This window comes from Dendrobates tinctorius, unplaced genomic scaffold (assembly GCF_039654945.1).
Source record: "Dendrobates tinctorius isolate UK_male_01 unplaced genomic scaffold, ASM3965494v1 ptg000046l, whole genome shotgun sequence".
In the NCBI taxonomy this organism is placed as follows: Eukaryota; Metazoa; Chordata; class Amphibia; order Anura; family Dendrobatidae; genus Dendrobates; species Dendrobates tinctorius.
In genome coordinates this window covers 72,898,750-72,918,767 of record NW_027361714.1, presented here as the reverse complement: position 1 = coordinate 72,918,767, position 20,018 = coordinate 72,898,750, and the positions used below count along the sequence as shown (strand labels likewise).

The following is a 20,018-nucleotide window of genomic DNA, read 5'->3' as shown; positions in this document are numbered from 1 at the left end:
ATTTATCCCCATGGAGATCAAAATGGATTAGCAGTAGTGATGCGCCAAAAAGCTCAGATAACGTCTTATCCGAGCATGCTCAGGTGTTATCAGAGAATCTGGGAGTGCTCGTATATTATGTTCGAGTCCCTGCAGCTGCATGATTGCCGCTGTCCGACAGCCTGAACACACGTGCAGATTCCCTAACAAACAGGCAATCCCCACATGTGTTCAGGCTGTCAAACAGCCAAAAATCATGCAGCCGCAGGGATTCAAACATAATATCACTTGCAGATGCTCGGATAAGATGTTATCGGAGCACCATCGCTTGTCACTAACTAGCAGCAAAAAAAAGCACCAAATCACAAGTAGTTTTCTGGCCATAGCTTGGGTTTTTCATGCAGACAAAAAAAAAAAAAAAAAAAAAAAAAAAAAAGCTACTTGAGAAGATACCGTACCTAAACTGTGCAACTCTGCAGTTCTCTCTCTCCAACACTATATATGACAAGGGAAAAAAGGTAATTATAATGTGTTCATCACATGCAAAGAATTTTGTGAGAAACACATTTCCCTATGATGCAAGTCTTCAAACCGAATATGTCAAACTCATGCAGCAGATGAGGAGAGAAAAGTTCCTAGTTAAATAGAGGCCTTGCCATGATGTGATGATCCTGTGATCAGTCACTTGGTCGACAAAAAGGAACGGTCTTTATAATGTGTGTGGGGATTGTCATTATTAGAGTCAGCGTGTAGGATGCCTGTAGCCAAGTTGTGTGTGTGTGCGCGTGTGCAAGAGGTCCGCAATTGTATATATACTGTGTGTACAGCAGAGCTCTGTCTGACTAGGTACTGTGCTAGTTGGATAGTTGTCTTTATAGACAACTAGAAAATGTTTCCACTCGTAAAGCTCTGTTACCTTACTAGTGGACATAATATACAGGTATTTAAATCCCCTGATTATAAAAGACTTGTGGATAGCCCCTGCATTGAATAAAAATGGCAAATTCAATAATATCCTGTGAATTGATGTTTTCAATAAATGGTCAATGCGGGGGGAATCAACAAATCTTCATTGCCTTGGATTTTGATAAACCCGCGGATCCAGAGCAGCTGAATGGCAACATGAAGCACATAATATCATGAATCAGGTGAGCATAATCTGATCTAAATATCTTTATTGTTTATCGGATGTGCAGCACCATAGAATCAATTGTGCTATATAAATAACTAATACCGTAATAAGAAATCGGATAAGACCCTATGTGCTCTACTTTCTCCCTAGCATTTTAACGTTTGCTCCAGGGTTCCCCAATATCACCTGGTGAAATATCCAAAATAGCACATTTTACACATTCATTCAAGGTATTTCTTTGGGCAATGGGACTGAAGCTGAGGAGAATATGAGGAAAGAAGGTTTTCTTGAATGTGTTACCTGGTCAGATTGAGGAGTAAGTTAGCCACTATGTTGTTCATGGCATCAAATGGTTTCTCGCTTTTCTTAACACCACCTTTATTGGAAGTCACAAGACTATTTGGTTTCACAGCTCCAAGCTTTCCAGAATTTGCCATCTGGGTAATTTTATTCACAATGTCAACTAACGACTAAACGAGAAAAAAAAAAAAGAAAAAAAAAAAAAGCTAAAAAGTATAAAACACAAAGTCATAACAAGTATAAAACACATAACAAACCAAAATTAAAACACATGAAACACACATATTATACCCTGCACTAGGTTTTTCCATAGTAATTGGGACAGAACACTAGAACCAGAGTAAGCCAAGGATTGTGGCATGTACAAATATCACTCTCCCGTTTTCTTTTGGTGAATCCTGTAGATTGATGCTGCCAAAGTCACACTCCAGTGTCCTTTCCGTCTATGTGAGAGCACTCATACACTGGGGTACAAGAGACAACTTGACTTCTAACATAGTCCCTCTTTTAAACCCAAATAAAAAATAAAATCAAAAGAAAAAAATTGGCTACACTGAAATTCTTCATATTTTTGTAAACAATGAATTGGGATTCTGAATGGAAAACCATCTTTTTTTTTTTACATCTCAGACAACAAATAAGATAATTTGATAGTCTAGGCTGTTGCATAGTATGTATATTTTGGCCACGAGTCATCAAGACCTGTGATGTTCTCTTCTGAGGAGGCGTGATGGGGTCAGAAACGCTTGATTCATTAGGAGGTGCATGCCTCTGCATCCATCAGGAGCATCTGCCAAGTGGTATATGCCCCTGTGCACCTCGCCACAAATATTACTCCAGTCAGTAACTGGAGGGAGATTTCTGGTGTGAGAAATGCCATGGTTTGTCATGCCGCTGTTCCTCCCCAGTCGCTAAATTGGTGCAACTCCATCTTGCGCAAACATTTTTCAACTTTTCACATATTTTATGACAGTGTAATACCTTTGATGAATAGTGGTCTTAACATTTTAAGACAAAACAAATGACAAAAAAAATCTTACTTGATTTTCTATGGGCAGCACGCAGTCGGCATGTTCTGTAAGTTCCCTCATAGCCAAGACACTGTTGTAGGGAGATGTGATCACGTCGTCCTCGGCTGATGGATAGACTGATGTGACAAATCTATATACTTCAGGGAATTCATCCTTTAGCACGTTCAGTACAAATGTACCCAAGCCTGAACCTGTGCCTGCAGCCAAAGAGTAATATATCAGGATAGAATAAAAGCCATGCCCTACATGACACGCATTGCAAAGGGGAAAACACACAGTGAAATCCACAGCATGCTGCATTAAAGGGACTGTCCAGTTTAAAAAGAAACGTCTGCACTGTGTGCGGTGAGGATTTGCTGGTTTCTGAGCCGAGACCGGCGGGTACGTATCCGTTATGCATACTCCCAGGCAGAGCCTGTTACTGGGCACGGCCTCGCCCCTTACACTTGCATAGGGCAAGTACAGACCCACTAGACTGGCTCTTCCTGGGAGTGTGCATAACAGATACGCACCCGCCGGTCTCGGCTCAGGAACTAATGCATCCTCGCAGCACATAGTGCATGTGCTGGGGGGGGGGGGGGGGATTCATAACCCTGCAGTCACAGTCATGTTGTCTTACACTTTCACAGCATTGTCAGTCGTTTCTATTATTATTATGTCTTGGAAATCGTTAGTGCTAACATTACAGACCATTCTCATAAATGTTTAAAAGTCCAGTTCTCACCTCCTCCCATAGAGTGAATCACGAAGAAACACTGCAGACAATCACACTGCTCGGCTGCCCTCCTTAGATTCTCCACAATTTGCTCTCGATATTGGCAACCATACATGTTATGGCCAACAGCCCTGCAGAAATATACATCACATCTTGCATCCTGGGTGTGCAAGCCAACATTTTATTGATACTATTTACTGATCAGGTTAATTCATTGTATATTTTGATAGATCGGACTTTTATGAACACAGAGATAGCCAACGTGTATTTTTTGTGTTTTTATTTGCTAATTTTCAATGGGAGAAAAGGGGAGTGATTTGAACTCATTTTACATTTTAGTTAAAATGCCTTTTTACTTTTTATTATATTTGGACTTCGATCATCTGATTGCTTCTCATATGTACAGCAATACCACAGTGATGCTGTATATAGCAAAAATCATGGTCTCCTATGAATGCCAGCCTTCTCCATTGTCCGAGCTTGAGGATGTCAGACTGCACTCGGATCACAGCCAAGTGCAGTCTAACGGTTTTACAGACACACACACACAGTCTTGCATGGATGCGCGTGATCCGAATTCCAGAGCTACCAGCAGCATGCTGTGAATTTTTTCTTGTGCCGAATTGGAATGACAAAAAAAAAAAAAAAAAAAAAAGCAGACCTGCACTGGATCATGCCAGATAAAAGCACTAGTAACCTTTTTTTACCTCACTGTGTGGTTTCAGTTCTAGTTTTGCCCCCGGTGGCCGTTAGGGTCATTGCCCTTGATGCTTTCTTTGCCTTTTGCCCCCGGTGGTCACTGGGGTTATAGCAGTTTTTGGCCCCTGATCATTTGACCATTCCATTTTCCTATATAGGGTCACATGGTCTATGAGCAGGTGTTGGTGATAGCGTCTTTTTGGGATTCCAACCATGGTGAAGGGAGCAGCTGGCTGAGGTGTGAAGCCACTGCAGAAACCTGGTGAAGTTAGCAGCTGGCTTGAAGGTTGGAGCCACTGCTGAAACTGGTGTTGAACTCTGGCTGCCCGGTGTCCGCAGCAGAGTGAGATGGTGAAGGTGGCAGCTGGCTCTGAGGTGTCGAGCCACTGCGAAAAGTTAATCCGGTGATGCACTCTGCTGACTGGTGCGGCAGCAGAGCAAGATAAGTCTTTTTGGTGTTTCCCCTGGTGTGTATTAATACAGCGGCGGGGCCAGTGCCTGCACCACCCAGCTCCCTAGCAAGGGATAGGTGTAGGGTGTGCTAGGGTGACCGGTATCCTGATCGGCACCTGGTGCGGAACCGGCCTAGGGATCGTTAGGAGTGGAGGGACACTGACTCAGGGGAGTGCAGGAGGTCTCCACATCCCCGTTCCCTATTGCAGGGCCCACCGTTGTAACTGTTGCCCCTTTCCCCATGTCTTGCTGTTTCAGTTACAGGCCTGCGGGTCGTGTCAAACAGGACAGTTACACGTGCCTTGTCTTGTTGTTTCAGTTACCGACCTGTGGGTCGTGTCACACAGGACGGGTCCACGTGACAACATTGGTCCGAGTGCCATCTGATAAAATATAGCACTCGGCCATGTTATATGACAGTGTGAATGAGCCCTAACAAGCTGAACCTTACAATTTGACCTGATCAAATCTAATTGGGGTAGAGAATTTGTAGAAAGGAACATGCCGAGCTCTTAGAATGCATATGGGGAGGCCAATTTACTTCCTATTTTTCACCATAGTAGGTAATTTATATATTGATCTATTCAGCAACCGTATTCTAATTATTATTCCTTCTGAGATAAAGCGATGGTTTTCCTGAGGTACGTCTTAACTTTTAGTTATTGTTTGCAATTTATTTGGATGCCTGCCTTCACGCAGTTGTCTTCAATGTATGGAACTGCCTTTTAAGCAGTTGTCTTTATTCCATTACTAGGGTGGAAATTCACTGCATACATTATACTGGTGATTATTATACTATTATGAGGTGAGCAGAACAGTAATTATCTTCAACATTGCATCTTAAGTATAAAAAAAAACAAAACAAAAAAAAACTAAATACAGTTGTCAAAATGACCCATCTACAGCATTAGGGTCTAGGGGAAGAAATGGGTTTGTGTAATATTACAGAGATGTGGGGATTGCACATCTGTATTTTGGAAAAAATGACAGTTTCTAAAAAGGTAAAGCCCTGTTCACACAGTCACCTATTGATTTCAGCTTATCCCCTTCCGGTCGGGACTATTTTTTTTTTTTTTCTTCTCTTCTTCCAAGAGCCATACCTTTTTTTATTTTTTCGTCTATATAGCCAGCCATATGAGAGACCGTTTTTTGTGGGACAGGTTGTATTTTGAGTGACAATGCTTACTTATTTTATCAAGTGGTGCACTGGAAAGAGGGAAATAAATTCCACAGATGTTGAAAAAAAAAAAAAAAGGCAAGGCCACAATTATTTTTTTTCTACCATATTCACTATGCGGTAAAGCTGGCCTGACAATAAGATTATACAGGTCAATACAATTATGAAGATGCCAAAAATGGAGTTTTTCCTTTGTTTTTAACTGAAGTGGTGAAAAAAAAAAAAAAAAAAAATTAACAATTTTTGCTTGTGTCGCCATTTTCTTAGACCTGTAACATTTTCAACTTTGGGATATGGGGCTGGGTGAGGGCCTATTTTTAGCGCCATGACCTGATGGTTTTTACTGATACCATTTTGGGGTCGATATGATGTTTTGATCGCCTCATTGCATTTTATTGGAATGTTGCAACTGACCAAAAAATTGAAATTTGGCAGTTTGATTTTTTTTTTTTTCTGTTATGCCATTTACTGGTCGGATTAATTTTTTTTAATAGATCAGACTTTAACGAACACAGCGGTGCCTTATATGTGTATTTTAATTGTTTTATTTTTAATGCGGCAAAAGAGAGGAGATTTGAACTTCTGTATTTTTTTTTTTTCATATTTTTAAAAATTATTTACCAGTCCTTTTAGAGGACTTGAAGCGGCGTTGATCTGATCATTTGTACTATACACAGCATTGTCATGTATAGTGTAAAAAAAAAAAAAAAAAAAAAAAAAAAAAATCACAAGCTCCTATGAACGTCAGCTAAATACAGTCTTTTACAGTAGAATGGTAATGACAGGCATGGGGGTCTTCAGCAGATTGATGGCAACCCATTGGGATTGTGAGGTGATCTCCTGTTATAGCAACCCATGTCGCAGTCCCCTGCCTGTGCGTGTCAAATGACTGTCAGAGACTGACAAAGGAATTTAACAGGTCAACAGCCAACAGGTTCACAGTCTAACATCTGTTAGAGGCAGATGGCTGAATAATTAAGCCATCATCTGCCATGAAAGCCCATAAGCCGAGCCCGCATCAAAGTAAGGTAGTCAGCACAGGCCATATCATCACATATGTGTTAGGAACGGCGGAACGCACTAAATAAAAATAATAAAGTGCGTTCGCCGTTCGGGGTCCACCGTGCAGTAGGTGTTACAACCGCTGCTGAGTAATGGCAGACGAGCAATATGGCGATATAATGTGCACGGGTTCAACTTCACCCGAGTCACAGGCTTCAAGTAAATGCACACACGGCATAAGATCACATGAGCAGGAACTAAGACATAGGGGCTGCGTCCGCCTAGACCTACCGTGTGTGCGGCCCAAGAAGGGCTGCAACTGCAGCGCGGCGCAGGACACTGCCGCTGGACGACACAGCTACAAAGCAGGCGCTATGTCTGACGCTAGCGCAGAAGTGTGGTGTATACAGTGGCCTAAGTCTTGCCACAGACTGGCGCAGACTACTGAACTAATTCCCTAACCACATGCGTAATATCAGAGGGAAGGGGTTTCATAATAAGTCAGTCACCAGAATCATACATCCGTCACCATTCACACATAGCAGTATAGTCTATACTAGCGCATGGCGGAACGGCCATGCGCGCTTTCTATAGCAGCCAGGACCTTCCGGAAGCTTCCAGATCTCCGAGATGGACCAATGAGGTCTGGAGCAGGACCTGAGCACATGACTCCTGATCTCCAATGGGAAACCGTCTCATGAGCATGCTCAGTAGGTGGACAGAGAGACTTAGCCCCTGGAGAGATTTGCTGCAAGGCAATCTCCTCTGCGGTAGATAAAGAGCAAGAAACCGCAGAATGTAAGGGTCTGGATTCCTGCAGAGCAGACGCAGGAACCTGACTCCTAACAATATGGTTGGTAAGGGGTTAAAGAAAGGTTCTTGTGGGATGCCACTGTATAGAACAGCAGTCAACTACTGTTTTCTATCCAGTAATAAGTTACACTCCTACCAGGTAAATAAAGCTTAATAATTATGTACATTATATACACTGAGAACTATAGCTCAAGTGAAGTGTGAACAGAGCCTAAAAGTCATCTGAGCTCCTGCATGCATTGCACTGAAGCGGTGTGGATTGCTTGAGATCATCGTTAGCTCCTGATCACAGACAGCTTCAGTGTTAATGTGCAGGAAACCAGCAGAATTCGGAACCAAACGCTCTGTCTGAGCAGCCAATAAAAGAGTCATATGAAAACTAAAAGTATACGTACCAATTATTTCCTGATCCTGACACATCAGTAATGAGCTGTGTGCTATCAAACAAGTCCCGAAGTGGCCCTTGCAATATTTCATTAACCACTCCTTCTTCCATATCTATTAACACCGCCTAAAGACAAAGAAGATCAGTTTTGCACTTTATGTAAAGAAAAAAAAAAACACAAACGCATGTTCACACTGGAAAAAGTGCATTTAAATAACATAGGTTTCTTAGTAAATTTTTTAATCAAAAACAAAGCATGAAAGCCATCCCACCAGCGACAAGGTGACCCTTATTCAGGACGGTCCTACACTGTCTAATATTAAAACCTTACCATGTGTCAGAATTGAACTCAGTGCGAATAAGAGCAGACAAAGGACTGGATCCCGATCTCTGGACACCTCAGCACTGGGAAAGTATTTGAATGTAATATCCAGTTCAAAGAGGAACATTTAAAAAGAGTTAAATCACATTTATGATAAATTGCTAACCCCAACAAAAGTCATGTCAGAAATTTTAACTATCAATGTCACGTATGCTAAGGTTCTCAAAGATTGCTGAACAACGTTCAACGCGGTGCCCCTTTGGTTGTAATCAGTTGGAGGAGAGGTTAATGGGGTAAGGACTATCAGCTTGTGTACAGTTCTGCTTCTTTGTCTCAGCAATCAGAGACTGACCCTATAAAGTCAAAACCGCTCACATACCACTAAGACATGCCAGTTTTTCCTCTGAAACGTGAGACACACTTTATGGGTGATTGAATTAGGGAATTGTGCTAGAAGCCATTGCCAAACAAACTGATATTATTTTAATACAGGCTACAGAAAAGATTTGCGGCAACATGGATACATGCCTGAACCCCATTAAGGGTAACGGTACTTTCAAGTATCTTTTCAAAATAAGCCTGTTCTGAATGTGTACATTAGGAATAACACCATTTCTGGCCATTACATGACTTGTACCCTGAATTTTTCCCTCAGCATGATCTAACTAAAATTTGCAATCGGCAGGAAGCTGAGGGGGCAAAACTAGTTGTAATGATTTTTTTCACATACAAAGCATATGGCAGGGATGGATTCCTGCTCCTCATTCATTTTTTTAGAATATAGTGACAAGCTTCTGAAACAGAGGAAATTATAGATGAGTCCTGAGCTGCCTGGATGTGAATCAGCTCTGAGGTGAGGTAAATGACTTATTAGAAAGCTCACCTTGATCTTTCCATTTCTCTGCTTGTTTCCTCTCCCTGCTCCTCTCTATAGGGTGTAATGGGCTGTGTCACATAACACTGCATGGAATTAGCAGTTGTCTTATCTAAAGCAAGCCTGATTATATTCAGGTTTTTTTTTCAGAGTGGCTGACAAGTTCAGGAGGTAGGGCGAGAGGAAGACGTGACTGATAAGTAGGAAAGATAGCTGATAGTGAAGAGTGAGCTTGGCTACAGCATTAACGTGTATGGCAGGCAATCACCCGTATGTTTATTGGCTCTCTAAGCCACGGAACATGTGGTGCGGGGACTCCACAAGGCACTCGGGTAACCGCGATACTCCATGCATACCCGAGTAACCCCAATGCACGATCGAGTGGCGAACACGAACGCTCATCACTAGCAGCTGATTTATAAGATAATTATAAAAGTTCCTTATATTTGCCTGTATTATTGATTTACCGGTATGCAAAGTTTGTTGAAAGTTCCATTTTAAATAAAGTAATAATGACTTAAAACCATACAATGTTTACAGCAGGAAAACTAAGGTGTAGAAACTAAGAAGTGCTCATTTCTGTAGCATGTGATTGTGCTTTGTGTTTAAACAGTGACATTATATTCCATGTACGAGTGAAATACTTTCAGGACTAGCGGTTCGGGATGTAATCAGCATCACTTGTCTTACACGTGCTTTAAGTGAACAAATCTTTCCTCTCTGAACATCTGCTCCACCAGCGTCAGCTCTGAAAGATAAAAGCAATATTTCAAGTTAAAAAATGCCTTTTCATGCAGAACAACACAATTTTCTTTTGCCTGTCATTCAGCAATAAGCATCTTATAGCTTCAAATGTATTGCCGAGATCGCAACGGAAGAACTTGAAGTTTAAAGTAGACTAAAAAAATATACATTCGATTTCATGGAGTTGACCTAGGGTGGATGATGTCTACTGGTTCACCACTAGAAAGTGAAATTAGAAATTGCTGATTTTGTTGCACCTCCATACCCCACTCAGTAGTGCTCCAGCCCAAGCGGCATAGTACAGCTTGCAAAAATATAAATAATACAACAACCAAAAAAACTCCACTAGTCTGTGTGTATATACTGTATGCACCTGTGTGTATGTTTCTGCATCGGGCTTCTATAAGACATTAAGCAATCCTAAATGTCCTAAACTTGGCAACGTTCCCCTTCAGAAAGGCGAATTGCCATTTGAAAGCACTACTCCAGCATTTTTTTATTTATTGCACCACTAGAGTGGCACTTTAAATGCAATTCATCTGCCCAGCTTCACATTCACCTGCTGCCACCTTTATCCTTTTCCAGCATTGCTACCGTCGGTCTCTGTCGAAAAGTGACCTGCCGGTAGCTCCAGTTCTTAGAGATACGTGGAGATCATTTTTCAATACATCTCTATGACAGCCTCGTTGTTGCATCAGGGTTGGTAAAAGATGACCTGTGGCAGGAGAACTATCGGAGGGAAGGCGTATGCCAGGTTGAATTTCCATGAGGCCTGGAGGGCATCCAGTATGTCTGGGTGCTCTGACGGAGACAGGGAAGCAAATACTTTTATCTGTCTGTTTTCTTTCGTGGCAAAAGAGGTCCACATGAGGTTGCCCCCATAAAGCTACTATGTCCTTGAAGACTCGGCGATTGAGGCACCACTCCCCCTGCCGAAGTGTGTGTCGGCTTAAGAATCTGCCTCTTGGTTGTTCTCTCCCCTGATATGAAGGGCCGAGAGGGACAACAAATAACTTTCGGCTAAGTATAAGATTCTTGCCGCAGAAGACATCAGAGTCTGATAGAGTACCTCCCTGTCTGTTTATGTAGGCCACTGTAGTGGTGTTGTCCGACAAGATCCTGACATGTTTCTGTTGGAGCTGTGGAAGAAAATGGTGTAGAGCATAATATACCGCCATCAGCTCTTTTAAATTAGACGAGTAGCCCCCTTCATCTCTATTCCACCTTCCTTGACAAAAGCTATTCCCCATATGGGCTCCCCAGCCATGGGGGCTAGCGTCGGTGGTTAGGATACAAGATGGTACTATAACCCATGGGACTCCTGAGGATAGATGGTTATCATCTAGCCACCATTCTAGAGAAGTCAAGACCTCCTGTGATAAGGTTATCTTGCTCTCGAGGTGACCACCATGTCGCCTGTCCTCTTGGAGGATCTGATGCTGTAGCGTGCGGATATGATAATGGGCCCACCGGACTGCCGGGACAAAAGAATTGAGCGACCCCAATAGTGACATTGCCCCTCTCAGAGACATGCGTGGTCTACTTATGGCTGCCTCCACTTTCTCTTTTGTGAGTGTAATTTTTACCTGAGGGAGTAGACATCTCTGGTTGTGGAGTCTAATTGGAACCCTAAGAACATCTGCAGGGAAAGTGGAACAAGTCTGGACGTTGATGATCCAGCCTAGATCCTGCAATGATGAGATCGCTTCAGCCACACGTCTGGTACACTGGGTGACAGAGTTCCCGATAATCAGGAAGTCATAGGTAAGGCACGATTAGAGTGTCCTTCTGACGAAGATAGGCCATCACCTCTGTCATCACCTTGGTGAAGATTCTTGGCACCGTAGAGAGGCCGAAAGGCATGGCCGTATACTGAAAATGACAGATCTTGCCTTCGAATACCACCGCGACCCTTAGGTACCTTTGGTATCTATCATGAATAGGAAGATGATAGTAAGCATCCTTCAAGTCAATCCCCGCCATTACACAGTTTGGAAAGAGAAGCTTTATGGTGGATCTGATTGATTCAATCTTAAACTTATAATTTTTTCTAAACGTATTAAGCTTCCTTAAATTTATAATTGTCCTAAACGTACCATCTGGTTTGGAAAGTAAAAATAAAGGAGGAGAAGAGAATCCTCTGCCTTCCTGTCCTTCTGGGACCTCTACTAAAACCCCCTTGGATAGTAGGCTCCAAATTTCTTCTTCGAGGGCCTTTTGTTGAACTATAGAGTTAAGGCGGGTTATGATAAAGAAATCATAAGGGATTTGAAGGAATTCTATTTTCATTCCCTCTTTAATTATACTTAGGATCCATGGGCTTGAAGTTATTTGTTCCCATTTTGAATAAAAAAATTTTTTAACCTACCCCCTTACTGGTGGGTCTGATTTTTTAATATTTATTTTCCTTCCGGAATGTTGAACCCCTAAACATGCTACCCTTTTGCTTTTCCTCCTTCGAGGGCCATCTATTTGACCTATCTGCTTGTCTCCTTCTTCCAAACGGTCGCCTTTTAAAGGTTCTCCTGTAGAAAGGGATAGAAGAATCATGGAAGGCCTTCTTCCTTTCTTTTGCTTTGGTGAGTATGTCATCTAGGGCTTTCCCAAAGAGAAACTCACCCTTGCACGGGGTTGCGCAAATTTTAGATTTTGACTGCGCGTCCCCCTTCCAGCTCTTCATCCACAGTGCCCGCCTGGCGTTGTTTACAAGAGCCGCCGACCTTGCTGCCAGCCGCAGAGTGTCTGCCGATGCATCGGCCATGAAGGCTGCCGCTCCTCTAATTAATGGAATAGCGGCCCGTAGTTTTTCTCTCGACACCTTCTGCTCGATTTGTTGATCCAATTGGTCCAACCATACGAGCATAGACCTGGCAGTGCATGTGCTGGCTACTGCTGGCTTAAAAATCCCTGTGGTAGACTCCCAAGACCTTTTTAATGATGACTCCGCCTTACGGTCTAGCGGGTCCGCCAACAAGTCTGCATCCTCTACTGGAATAGTAGATTGTTTTGAGGTAGAGGCTACAACAGCATCGACCTTTGGTCCATTTTAACAGCTCGTCATCGCTAAATGGGTATTTCCTCTTTGAGGCCGATGGGAGAAAACTTCTTTGATCGTGTTTTTCCCACTCTCTCTTTATTAGGGCCTTAAATGCCGGTATTACTGGAAACGCTCTCCTTTTCTTTTCCGCCAAACCCACAAACATTGTTTCTTGTGCGGTTTGGGCGCCCCTTGTCTCCTCACACCCCATAGTTTTTCCTCACGGATTTTACCAGGTTATCCACACTATCCAGGGGAAAACATGACCGTCCCTCAATATCTGATGATGAGGATGTGAGTGAAGAGTCGGAGATTAACCCCTGTTCTTCCTCTGACTCTGAGGGTCACCTGTTTTTTGCTCCTAGCCTCTGAGGGAGTACTGGCATGGGTGATAGCCTGTATTTCCTCCCTAATTATGGCCCGAATGTCCTTTGATGATACTGCCGACCCTTGTCTAGTCTCTCTGGTGCACTGTTTACAGAGCTTTTTGGGGTAGGAGTCAGGAAGAGGTTCAGCGCATAAAGCGCATTCTTTATGCTTGGACTTTTGTTTTTTCTTCGCCTGGAGAGGGGAGACATGGTGAAAGGAGGAGGAGGAGAGGTCAGCTTAACAGGCAGAGTATATACATTGCACACTCACCCAGTGAATCTTTTATTACCGGGTCAGATGGCTGGGATCCTGTCCTAGGTCTTGATTCCCCCCACCTCGCTCCTGCGGGTGGTGTCTGTCCTAGTAGTGCGGTCCCTGGAGGAGCTGCCCCCCGCAGAGTCTCCTGCTGGAGCGTGCACATCCGTTGGGGACGACATGGCTTCCTGCCGCTAAGCTGCGGCGCTTGTTTAAATAGATTTCCTCTTTTTTTTTTTTTCCTCCCCGGAAGTCGCTCCTCCCCCGGGTTCACCGCATATGCGCCATCACGCTCCTCAGCCATCCTGCCCCGGAAGTTCACTCATTACTTCCGGGGCTCAGGAGCCTCTGCGCCGGCCGGCTACCGCTCCTGTTTGCGGCCCGCGCTTCTCCCCACTCTGCCGCCACCGCCGCCTCCCTTTTTTTTTTTTTGTTCTCTTCTTCACGCCACTGGCGCACTTACTGCTCTCTGCAGCGGCGGCTCCTGCGCTCTTGGTGTCCCCTGGCGCGCTCCTAGGTGAGACCGGGCGGCCCCTCCCGGAACCGGTCATCACCTCTTAGCCATCAGACGAGGGGGGAGCCGTCTAACAGAGTCTCCCCCCTTACTGCCTCGGGATCGCAGCCCCTGCCGTTCTCATGGACACCGCGCAGGCGGCGTGCAAATTCAGGTATGTCTTCCTGAAGGATTATACTGAGGTTCCCTGGGAACAGGAAACCAAAACTGAGGAGGAAAGGCGGACCGCCCCCTTTTATCTTTCTGTAGGGTTTCCTGTTCCAATTGGGGCGGATCCGGTACCTCCAGTGGGTGCTGTCGCGGCGAAAGGTAAAATGACCAAATAATTCCAATTAGAAATGTAGTATAGTTCTTGTGATTCGCTCTGTTGCTTTTCCCATTTAGGGCATTGCAGTAGCTTAGGTATCCATGGTTACGACAACTGATATAGTGACAGTTAGCTTTTATTGGTCATAACCATGAATATCTAAGCTACTACAATGCCCTGCACAAGGGGTAAGCGACATAGTAAATAATTGTACTACATTTCTAATTGGAGGTATTTGCAAATATTAATATTATTAAACCTACTATATATTGGGATGGGATAGTGGAGGTGAGGTTTCTCCTTTAATGCTTGTATTCTACAACAGTCATTGTAATATACACAATCCTATACTGGTCATTACAGTTTCTGAAACATACCTAGTATCAATATTTCTAAAAAAGCTGCACAGTGCTTCGTCATATATTCCTTTCTGGAAGAGAAGGTTAGTTTTTTACTTAGTTGTTACGTGTACAGGTAAAATCATCAAGTACAACAACCACACACACACACATTTTATGCTTTTCAATATTTAAAAAAAAAAAACGAGTTTATGGAAAATTATTGAAATCAACCCATGTTGCTTCATCTGTGTCAATACATTTTTTATTAAAAAAAAAAAAAAAAAAAACTTGGCCACGATTCGAAAAAGCTTGTATGCCAGAAAAGTGCTAAATTGTAATGTTTTTCTCAACAAGAGGCTGTGCAAAAATTCGACGACTTTTGGCTACAAGAAACAGGACGGAGCTGGGAGGTACGGGGGGCATGGTGAATGCAAATCGCCAAAGTCATGTGGGGTGGCGGCGTTCCTTACTCAAGCATGATTTGTGGCAAAGTGCACAACAATCCGCACCTTGCCCAATTTATTACGAGGCGTGTTCCTCTTCATGAATCAAAGCCTCAAACTCCACCATGCCCTGGGGCCATAGTGTGTAAGCCAAAAACCTCGAGTATTTTAACAACTATTGCTACATTCATTTGAACAGCATTAACTTGATATTTGCTTCACATTGGGGGTACGCACCCCATGGGACTAACAAACAATAGCTCACTGAACACCAAGGGTAGGGAACGGTCCCCTTCAGAATACACTGAAAAACTACTTATCTAGATGTATTTCTTAATCACTCCTACAAGGCAATCTCTTCAATATATTTGTTATGCCATTTTGGTTATTAGGAGTGGATGACCTAACATTTTGCAGTAAGATATAATGCTCCAGTTCTATTATATATTTTTTACCTTATTAACAGCTGCATGTTCTCTCAAGGCAAGGTCCCAGAACCTACAGCCAATCTGATTGCCACACTGTCCAACTGGAAATATAATAATGGCAAGAGTAAGAAAAAGCAATGAAATATACTGCAAAAATAAACAACTACAGAGAAAAATGAGCTGAAGTGTCAATGTTAGAGAAATAACATAACAATTCCCTCCAATCTATTACCATCTTATACCTTAACATGGCGTATATTAAAGAAGCACTACTATACTCACCTACCATCACTTTCTCCATTGTCCAACCCTGTTCTGCTCCTCCTTTTAGTTACGTCCACCGCTCTTCAGATAATCCAGGTCACTCCATGCGGGAGTCAGAAGTCTCTTTTACAATGTAGGCATGTAGACTTTTCTGACGCTTCTTAGGCCTTTTTCACACATCCGTCTGTCACCATCAGTCAAAATCCGCCGTTTTGCAAGAAAAACGGATCCGCCATTTTTCTTTGGCGGATCCGTTTTTCTCCCCATTGACTTGCATTATCGGCGGATCTTGACGGATGGTCATCCGTAGGATGTTTTTTCACGGATCCGCCAAAATTTTGGCGTCCGTTGACATGACTGGACGGACACTGAAATGTTCTTTTGCTGGCTGGATCCGCATTTGCCCAGAAGAATTGCCTTTGCCAGAAATTTAAGCCGTTCTGGCGGCTGAGAAATTCTCTCTCTCTCGGCACGGGTTCCTTTAAAATTCAACCTTACACGGATCCGTCAACACAACGGTCCAGTGCCACCCGTTTCTTTCAATCCGCCTACGGATCCGTTTTCCGCCATTTTAGCGGATTTCGCCTGAGCTGAAAAACGGATGTGTGAAACAGGCCTTAGACTTACACTGTAAAAGCCACTCCTGGGTCACGCAGAACAATGATGTCACTGAGAAGAGGAGCAGAGCGGCGCTGGATCCTGGAGAGAGCAGCAATAGGTGAGTATATTAACACACACACGTAATGCAGAAAAACATTCATTTGAATACTTCATTAAAGCACCACTCCAGCGTTTTTTTCAGAGCTGGGAGTGGTGCTTTAAACGCAAGTCCCCTGATGCCGGTAATATGCTCAACCTACCATATCTTTACCTTATTCGCTGCTGGTCTGGTCCACTCCAGCAGCAACATCTTGTGACTGGCCAGAACTCAAAACCTACATCACAAGCAGAGATGGACGGACCGCTGGATGTTCGGGTCTAGCGTGTTCTGCCAAACTGTTAAAAAAAAAAAAAAGTTCGGGTTTGGGTACCAGAACAGTACCCGGACCCAACTCACTTGAATGGGGGAGCCAGAAAAGCCAGTGTTTGAGACGCTGTCATTTGCCCAACGTGAGTCCATCTGCCTATTTATTGTGGGCTCTATTTCAATCCTGCTTTTTACAGATTTAAACAGAAACCCCCAACCTAAGAGCTCAGCGTTGAGCACAGGAAAAATGAGAATATAGCCTAAAAGCAATAAGAGAAATGTTGTTTAACCTAAAAAGCTGCCCGTCTTTACATGACTGTCCATACTTGAGGAGGAAGCTCAGATACTGGAAGACTTAGACCGGGGTCACACTTGCAATAAACTCGCACGAGTCTCGCGTCAATACCTGGCACTGCCGCCGGCAATCGGGACCGGAGTGTGCGACTGCATGTATTTCTATGCAGCTGAGTGCTCCGGTCCCGAGTATTGAGATGTGAGACTCGTGCAAGTTTCTCGCAAGTGTGACCCCGGTCTAAATCAGTGTTACGGAGGAGCGAGGAGGGAGTGGCTGTAGAGTATTGATTATTTCTCATTATCAGCCCATATTAGGCTGTTTCTTAGGCCGGGGTCACACTTGTGAGAAACTCTCATCTCAATACCCGGCACTGCAGCCGGCACTTGGGACCGGAGTGTGCGGCTGCATAGAATTACATTCAGCTGAGCGCTCCGGTCAGAGTGCCGGTGACAGTGCCGGGTATTGAGATGCGAGACTCGTGTGAGTTTCTCACAAGTGTGACCCCGGCCTAATTAGAAAAAAGGTGGTGTATAATCCATATACACACAAGCTTAAAATAACGAGCTCTATACGCACACTGGGTTAGCTACAGAATAAACTAGCTAGACTGCCCCTTCACACCCAGCAACGGATAGATTAAAGGGAATTTGACAGTGGATACATGCTGCTCGATTCGCAGGCAGAATTCTGTTATACTTTCCCCTTGGCTGCAATCTGTTTAAAAAAAATAAAATAAACCATACTATCCTTTACTCACCCTCCCCAGGTCCAGCACTGAGTTTCCTCTGCTGCTCCTGGTGCCTTTTATTGTCCGCAGCTAATCAGTGGTGGCTCATGCCGTCAGCTCCAGCAGAGCCACCGACATTGGGAGCAGCAGAGGATACTCAGTGCTGGACCCGGGGAGGGTGAGTAAAGGATAATATGGTTTATTTTTTATTTAAAAACAAACTGCTTCTGAGAGACAGGGCTTTCCTGAAACATGGTAAAGTATATCATTTGCATCACCTGTACCGATTCCATTGATTTACGATAACACAATCAGGTTTCTCCTTTTTCCTATCCAGGTAGCAGACTAGTGACAGATCACACCTCTCTGTCAGGAAAGCAGTACTATAGGCTTACAGTAAATGAGGTTTATTCATAGTCACATAATACACTGAGCATAGTGCCTGTGTCCAGGGGGGCCAGAGAGACTGACTCCTCCTGCCACCAGCAGAGGGCAGCCAAGTACATGCATAACATTACAACTGGCCTGGTTACCATAATAAATAATAAATTTTATTTTTATAGCGCCGACATATTCCGCAGCACTTTACATTTCAGAGGGGATTTGTACAGACAATAGACATTACAGCATAACAATAATCACATAGATTATAACAAATACCAAGAGGAAAGAGGGCCCTGCTCGCAAGCTTACAGTCTATGAGGAAAGAGGTAGACACGAAAGGTGGGTGGCAACAGTTGCCCTGATTGTATGGACCAGCCATAATGTTAAGTGTGTAACAGTACAGACATAGAGGGCTAATGGATGCATAAAGCATGTGGGAACATGATGCGGGGAACCTGGTTATGGTAAAACTTTTGGCTCTGCCACACAGGGATAGATTAGGTTAATGTGTTGAGGCGGTAGGCCAGTCTGAATAAATGCGTTTTCAGGACACGCTTAAAATTGTGGGGATTGGGGACTAATCGTATTGACCTGGGAAGTGCATTCCAAAGAATTGGCGCGGCACGTGTAAAGTCTTGGAGACGGGAGTGGGAGGTTCTGACTATTGAGGATACTAACCTCAGGTCATCAGCAGAACGGAGGGCGCAGGTAGGGTGGTATACTGAAACAAGGGAGGAGATGTAGGGTGGTGCTGAGCCATGGAGGGCTTTGTGGGTGAGGGTAATAAGTTTATACTGAATTCTGGAGTGGATGGGTAGCCAGTGTAATGACTGGCACAAGGTAGAGGCATCGGTGTAACGAGTGGTGAGGAATATGATCCTGGCTGCAGCATTCAAGACAGATTGGAGAGGGGAGAGTTTGGTAAGAGGGAGACCGATTAGAAGAGAGTTACAATAGTCGAGACGAGAATGAATAAGAGAAACAGTAAGAGTTTTTGCAGAGTCAAAAGTAAGAAAAGGTCGAATTCTAGAAATGTTTTTGAGGTGCAGATGACAAGAGCGAGCCAGTGATCGAATGTGGGGGACAAAGGAAAGCTCGGAGTCAAGTATGACCCCAAGACAGCGGGCATGTTGCTGGGGAGTAATAGTGGAACCACACAAGGAAATGGCAATGTCGGGTATAGGTACATTAGTAGCGGGAAGCCAAGAGAACACAGCACTGATTTTCCCACAGCAGTTTATGAAAGCTCAGTTTTAATTGGTTGCTATGAACACCAGTTTTACTTCTGGACAGTTTTGCTATTTCTTCTCCACTGTATGTTGCCAGTCAGAATGGAAACAGTCTCCACAGTACCATGTGCCTCAGTGTCCCTTCTAAGCGCTGCACAGTATAAAGTAGTCTCTAGAGGGTTAACATGGTAAGGACACTCACCTTGTACCACTATAGATTGTGTCATGCTGCGTCCTCGTCCTGACAACGGCCGTTACTCACAGCTGTACCGCATTTACACCTCATCGACGTCATCACCATGTGATCAGTCACGTGTGTGGGAGGAGCCAAGCGGTGTGATTGGCTGAAGTGTGCGGGCAGTGGTGCATGGTGGGAAACGCTGTGTGGCAGAGCTGTGTGGTGTAGTCCAGTCCTGTTAACGCGCTGTATAGCATGTGTGTAAACGATGAAGCTGAAGTTGGTTTCTTATTCGTTCAGTTTCTTGTGTAAACGAGAGCGTCAGGGGGCACCGTGCGTGTATGGAGCAGTTTGTGTGACGTGTGGTGCAGGGCTGCTCCTGTAGCGTCTGTAGTGCAGGGCTGTGCGTGTGGCGTGAGTGGCGCAGGGCTGCTCCTGTAGCGTCTGTAGTGCAGGGCTGTGTGTGTAGCATGAGTGGCGCAGGGCTGTGTGTGTAGCATGAGTGGCGCAGGGCTGTGTGTGTAGCATGAGTGGCGCAGGGCTGTTCCTGTAGCGTCTGTAGTGCAGGGCTGTGCGTGTGGCGCAGGGATGCTCCTGTGGCGCAGGGCTGTGCGTGTGGCATGAGTGGCGCAGGGATGTGCGTGTGGCATGAGT

At 44.2% G+C, this 20,018-nt stretch overlaps 1 protein-coding gene across 4 annotated transcripts in view; it reads right to left on the bottom strand.

Annotated features, from left to right (window-relative positions):
* The window catches only part of TUBE1 (tubulin epsilon 1), a 29,847-nt gene extending 10,316 nt beyond the window's left edge, over window positions 1–19,531 (bottom strand). Inside the window, exons 1-9 of one of the 4 annotated variants that reach the window (XM_073575990.1) lie at window positions 19,389–19,522; window positions 16,445–16,580; window positions 15,348–15,421; window positions 14,486–14,538; window positions 9,573–9,630; window positions 7,697–7,812; window positions 3,167–3,288; window positions 2,452–2,639; window positions 1,412–1,581 (exon numbers count right to left, since the gene is read on the bottom strand). In XM_073575990.1, the coding sequence (XP_073432091.1) occupies window positions 1,412–1,581; window positions 2,452–2,639; window positions 3,167–3,288; window positions 7,697–7,797 (581 nt within the window). In that variant the 5' untranslated portion in view covers window positions 7,798–7,812; window positions 9,573–9,630; window positions 14,486–14,538; ... (1 more) ...; window positions 16,445–16,580; window positions 19,389–19,522. Of the gene's footprint in view, window positions 1–1,411; window positions 1,582–2,451; window positions 2,640–3,166; window positions 3,289–7,696; window positions 7,813–9,572; window positions 9,631–14,485; window positions 14,539–15,347; window positions 15,422–16,444; window positions 16,581–19,388 lie in introns of all 4 variants that reach the window. The other 3 variants (XM_073575989.1, XR_012232315.1, XM_073575988.1) reach the window with 3 other exon arrangements.
* Between the last annotated feature and the right edge of the window lie 487 nt (window positions 19,532–20,018).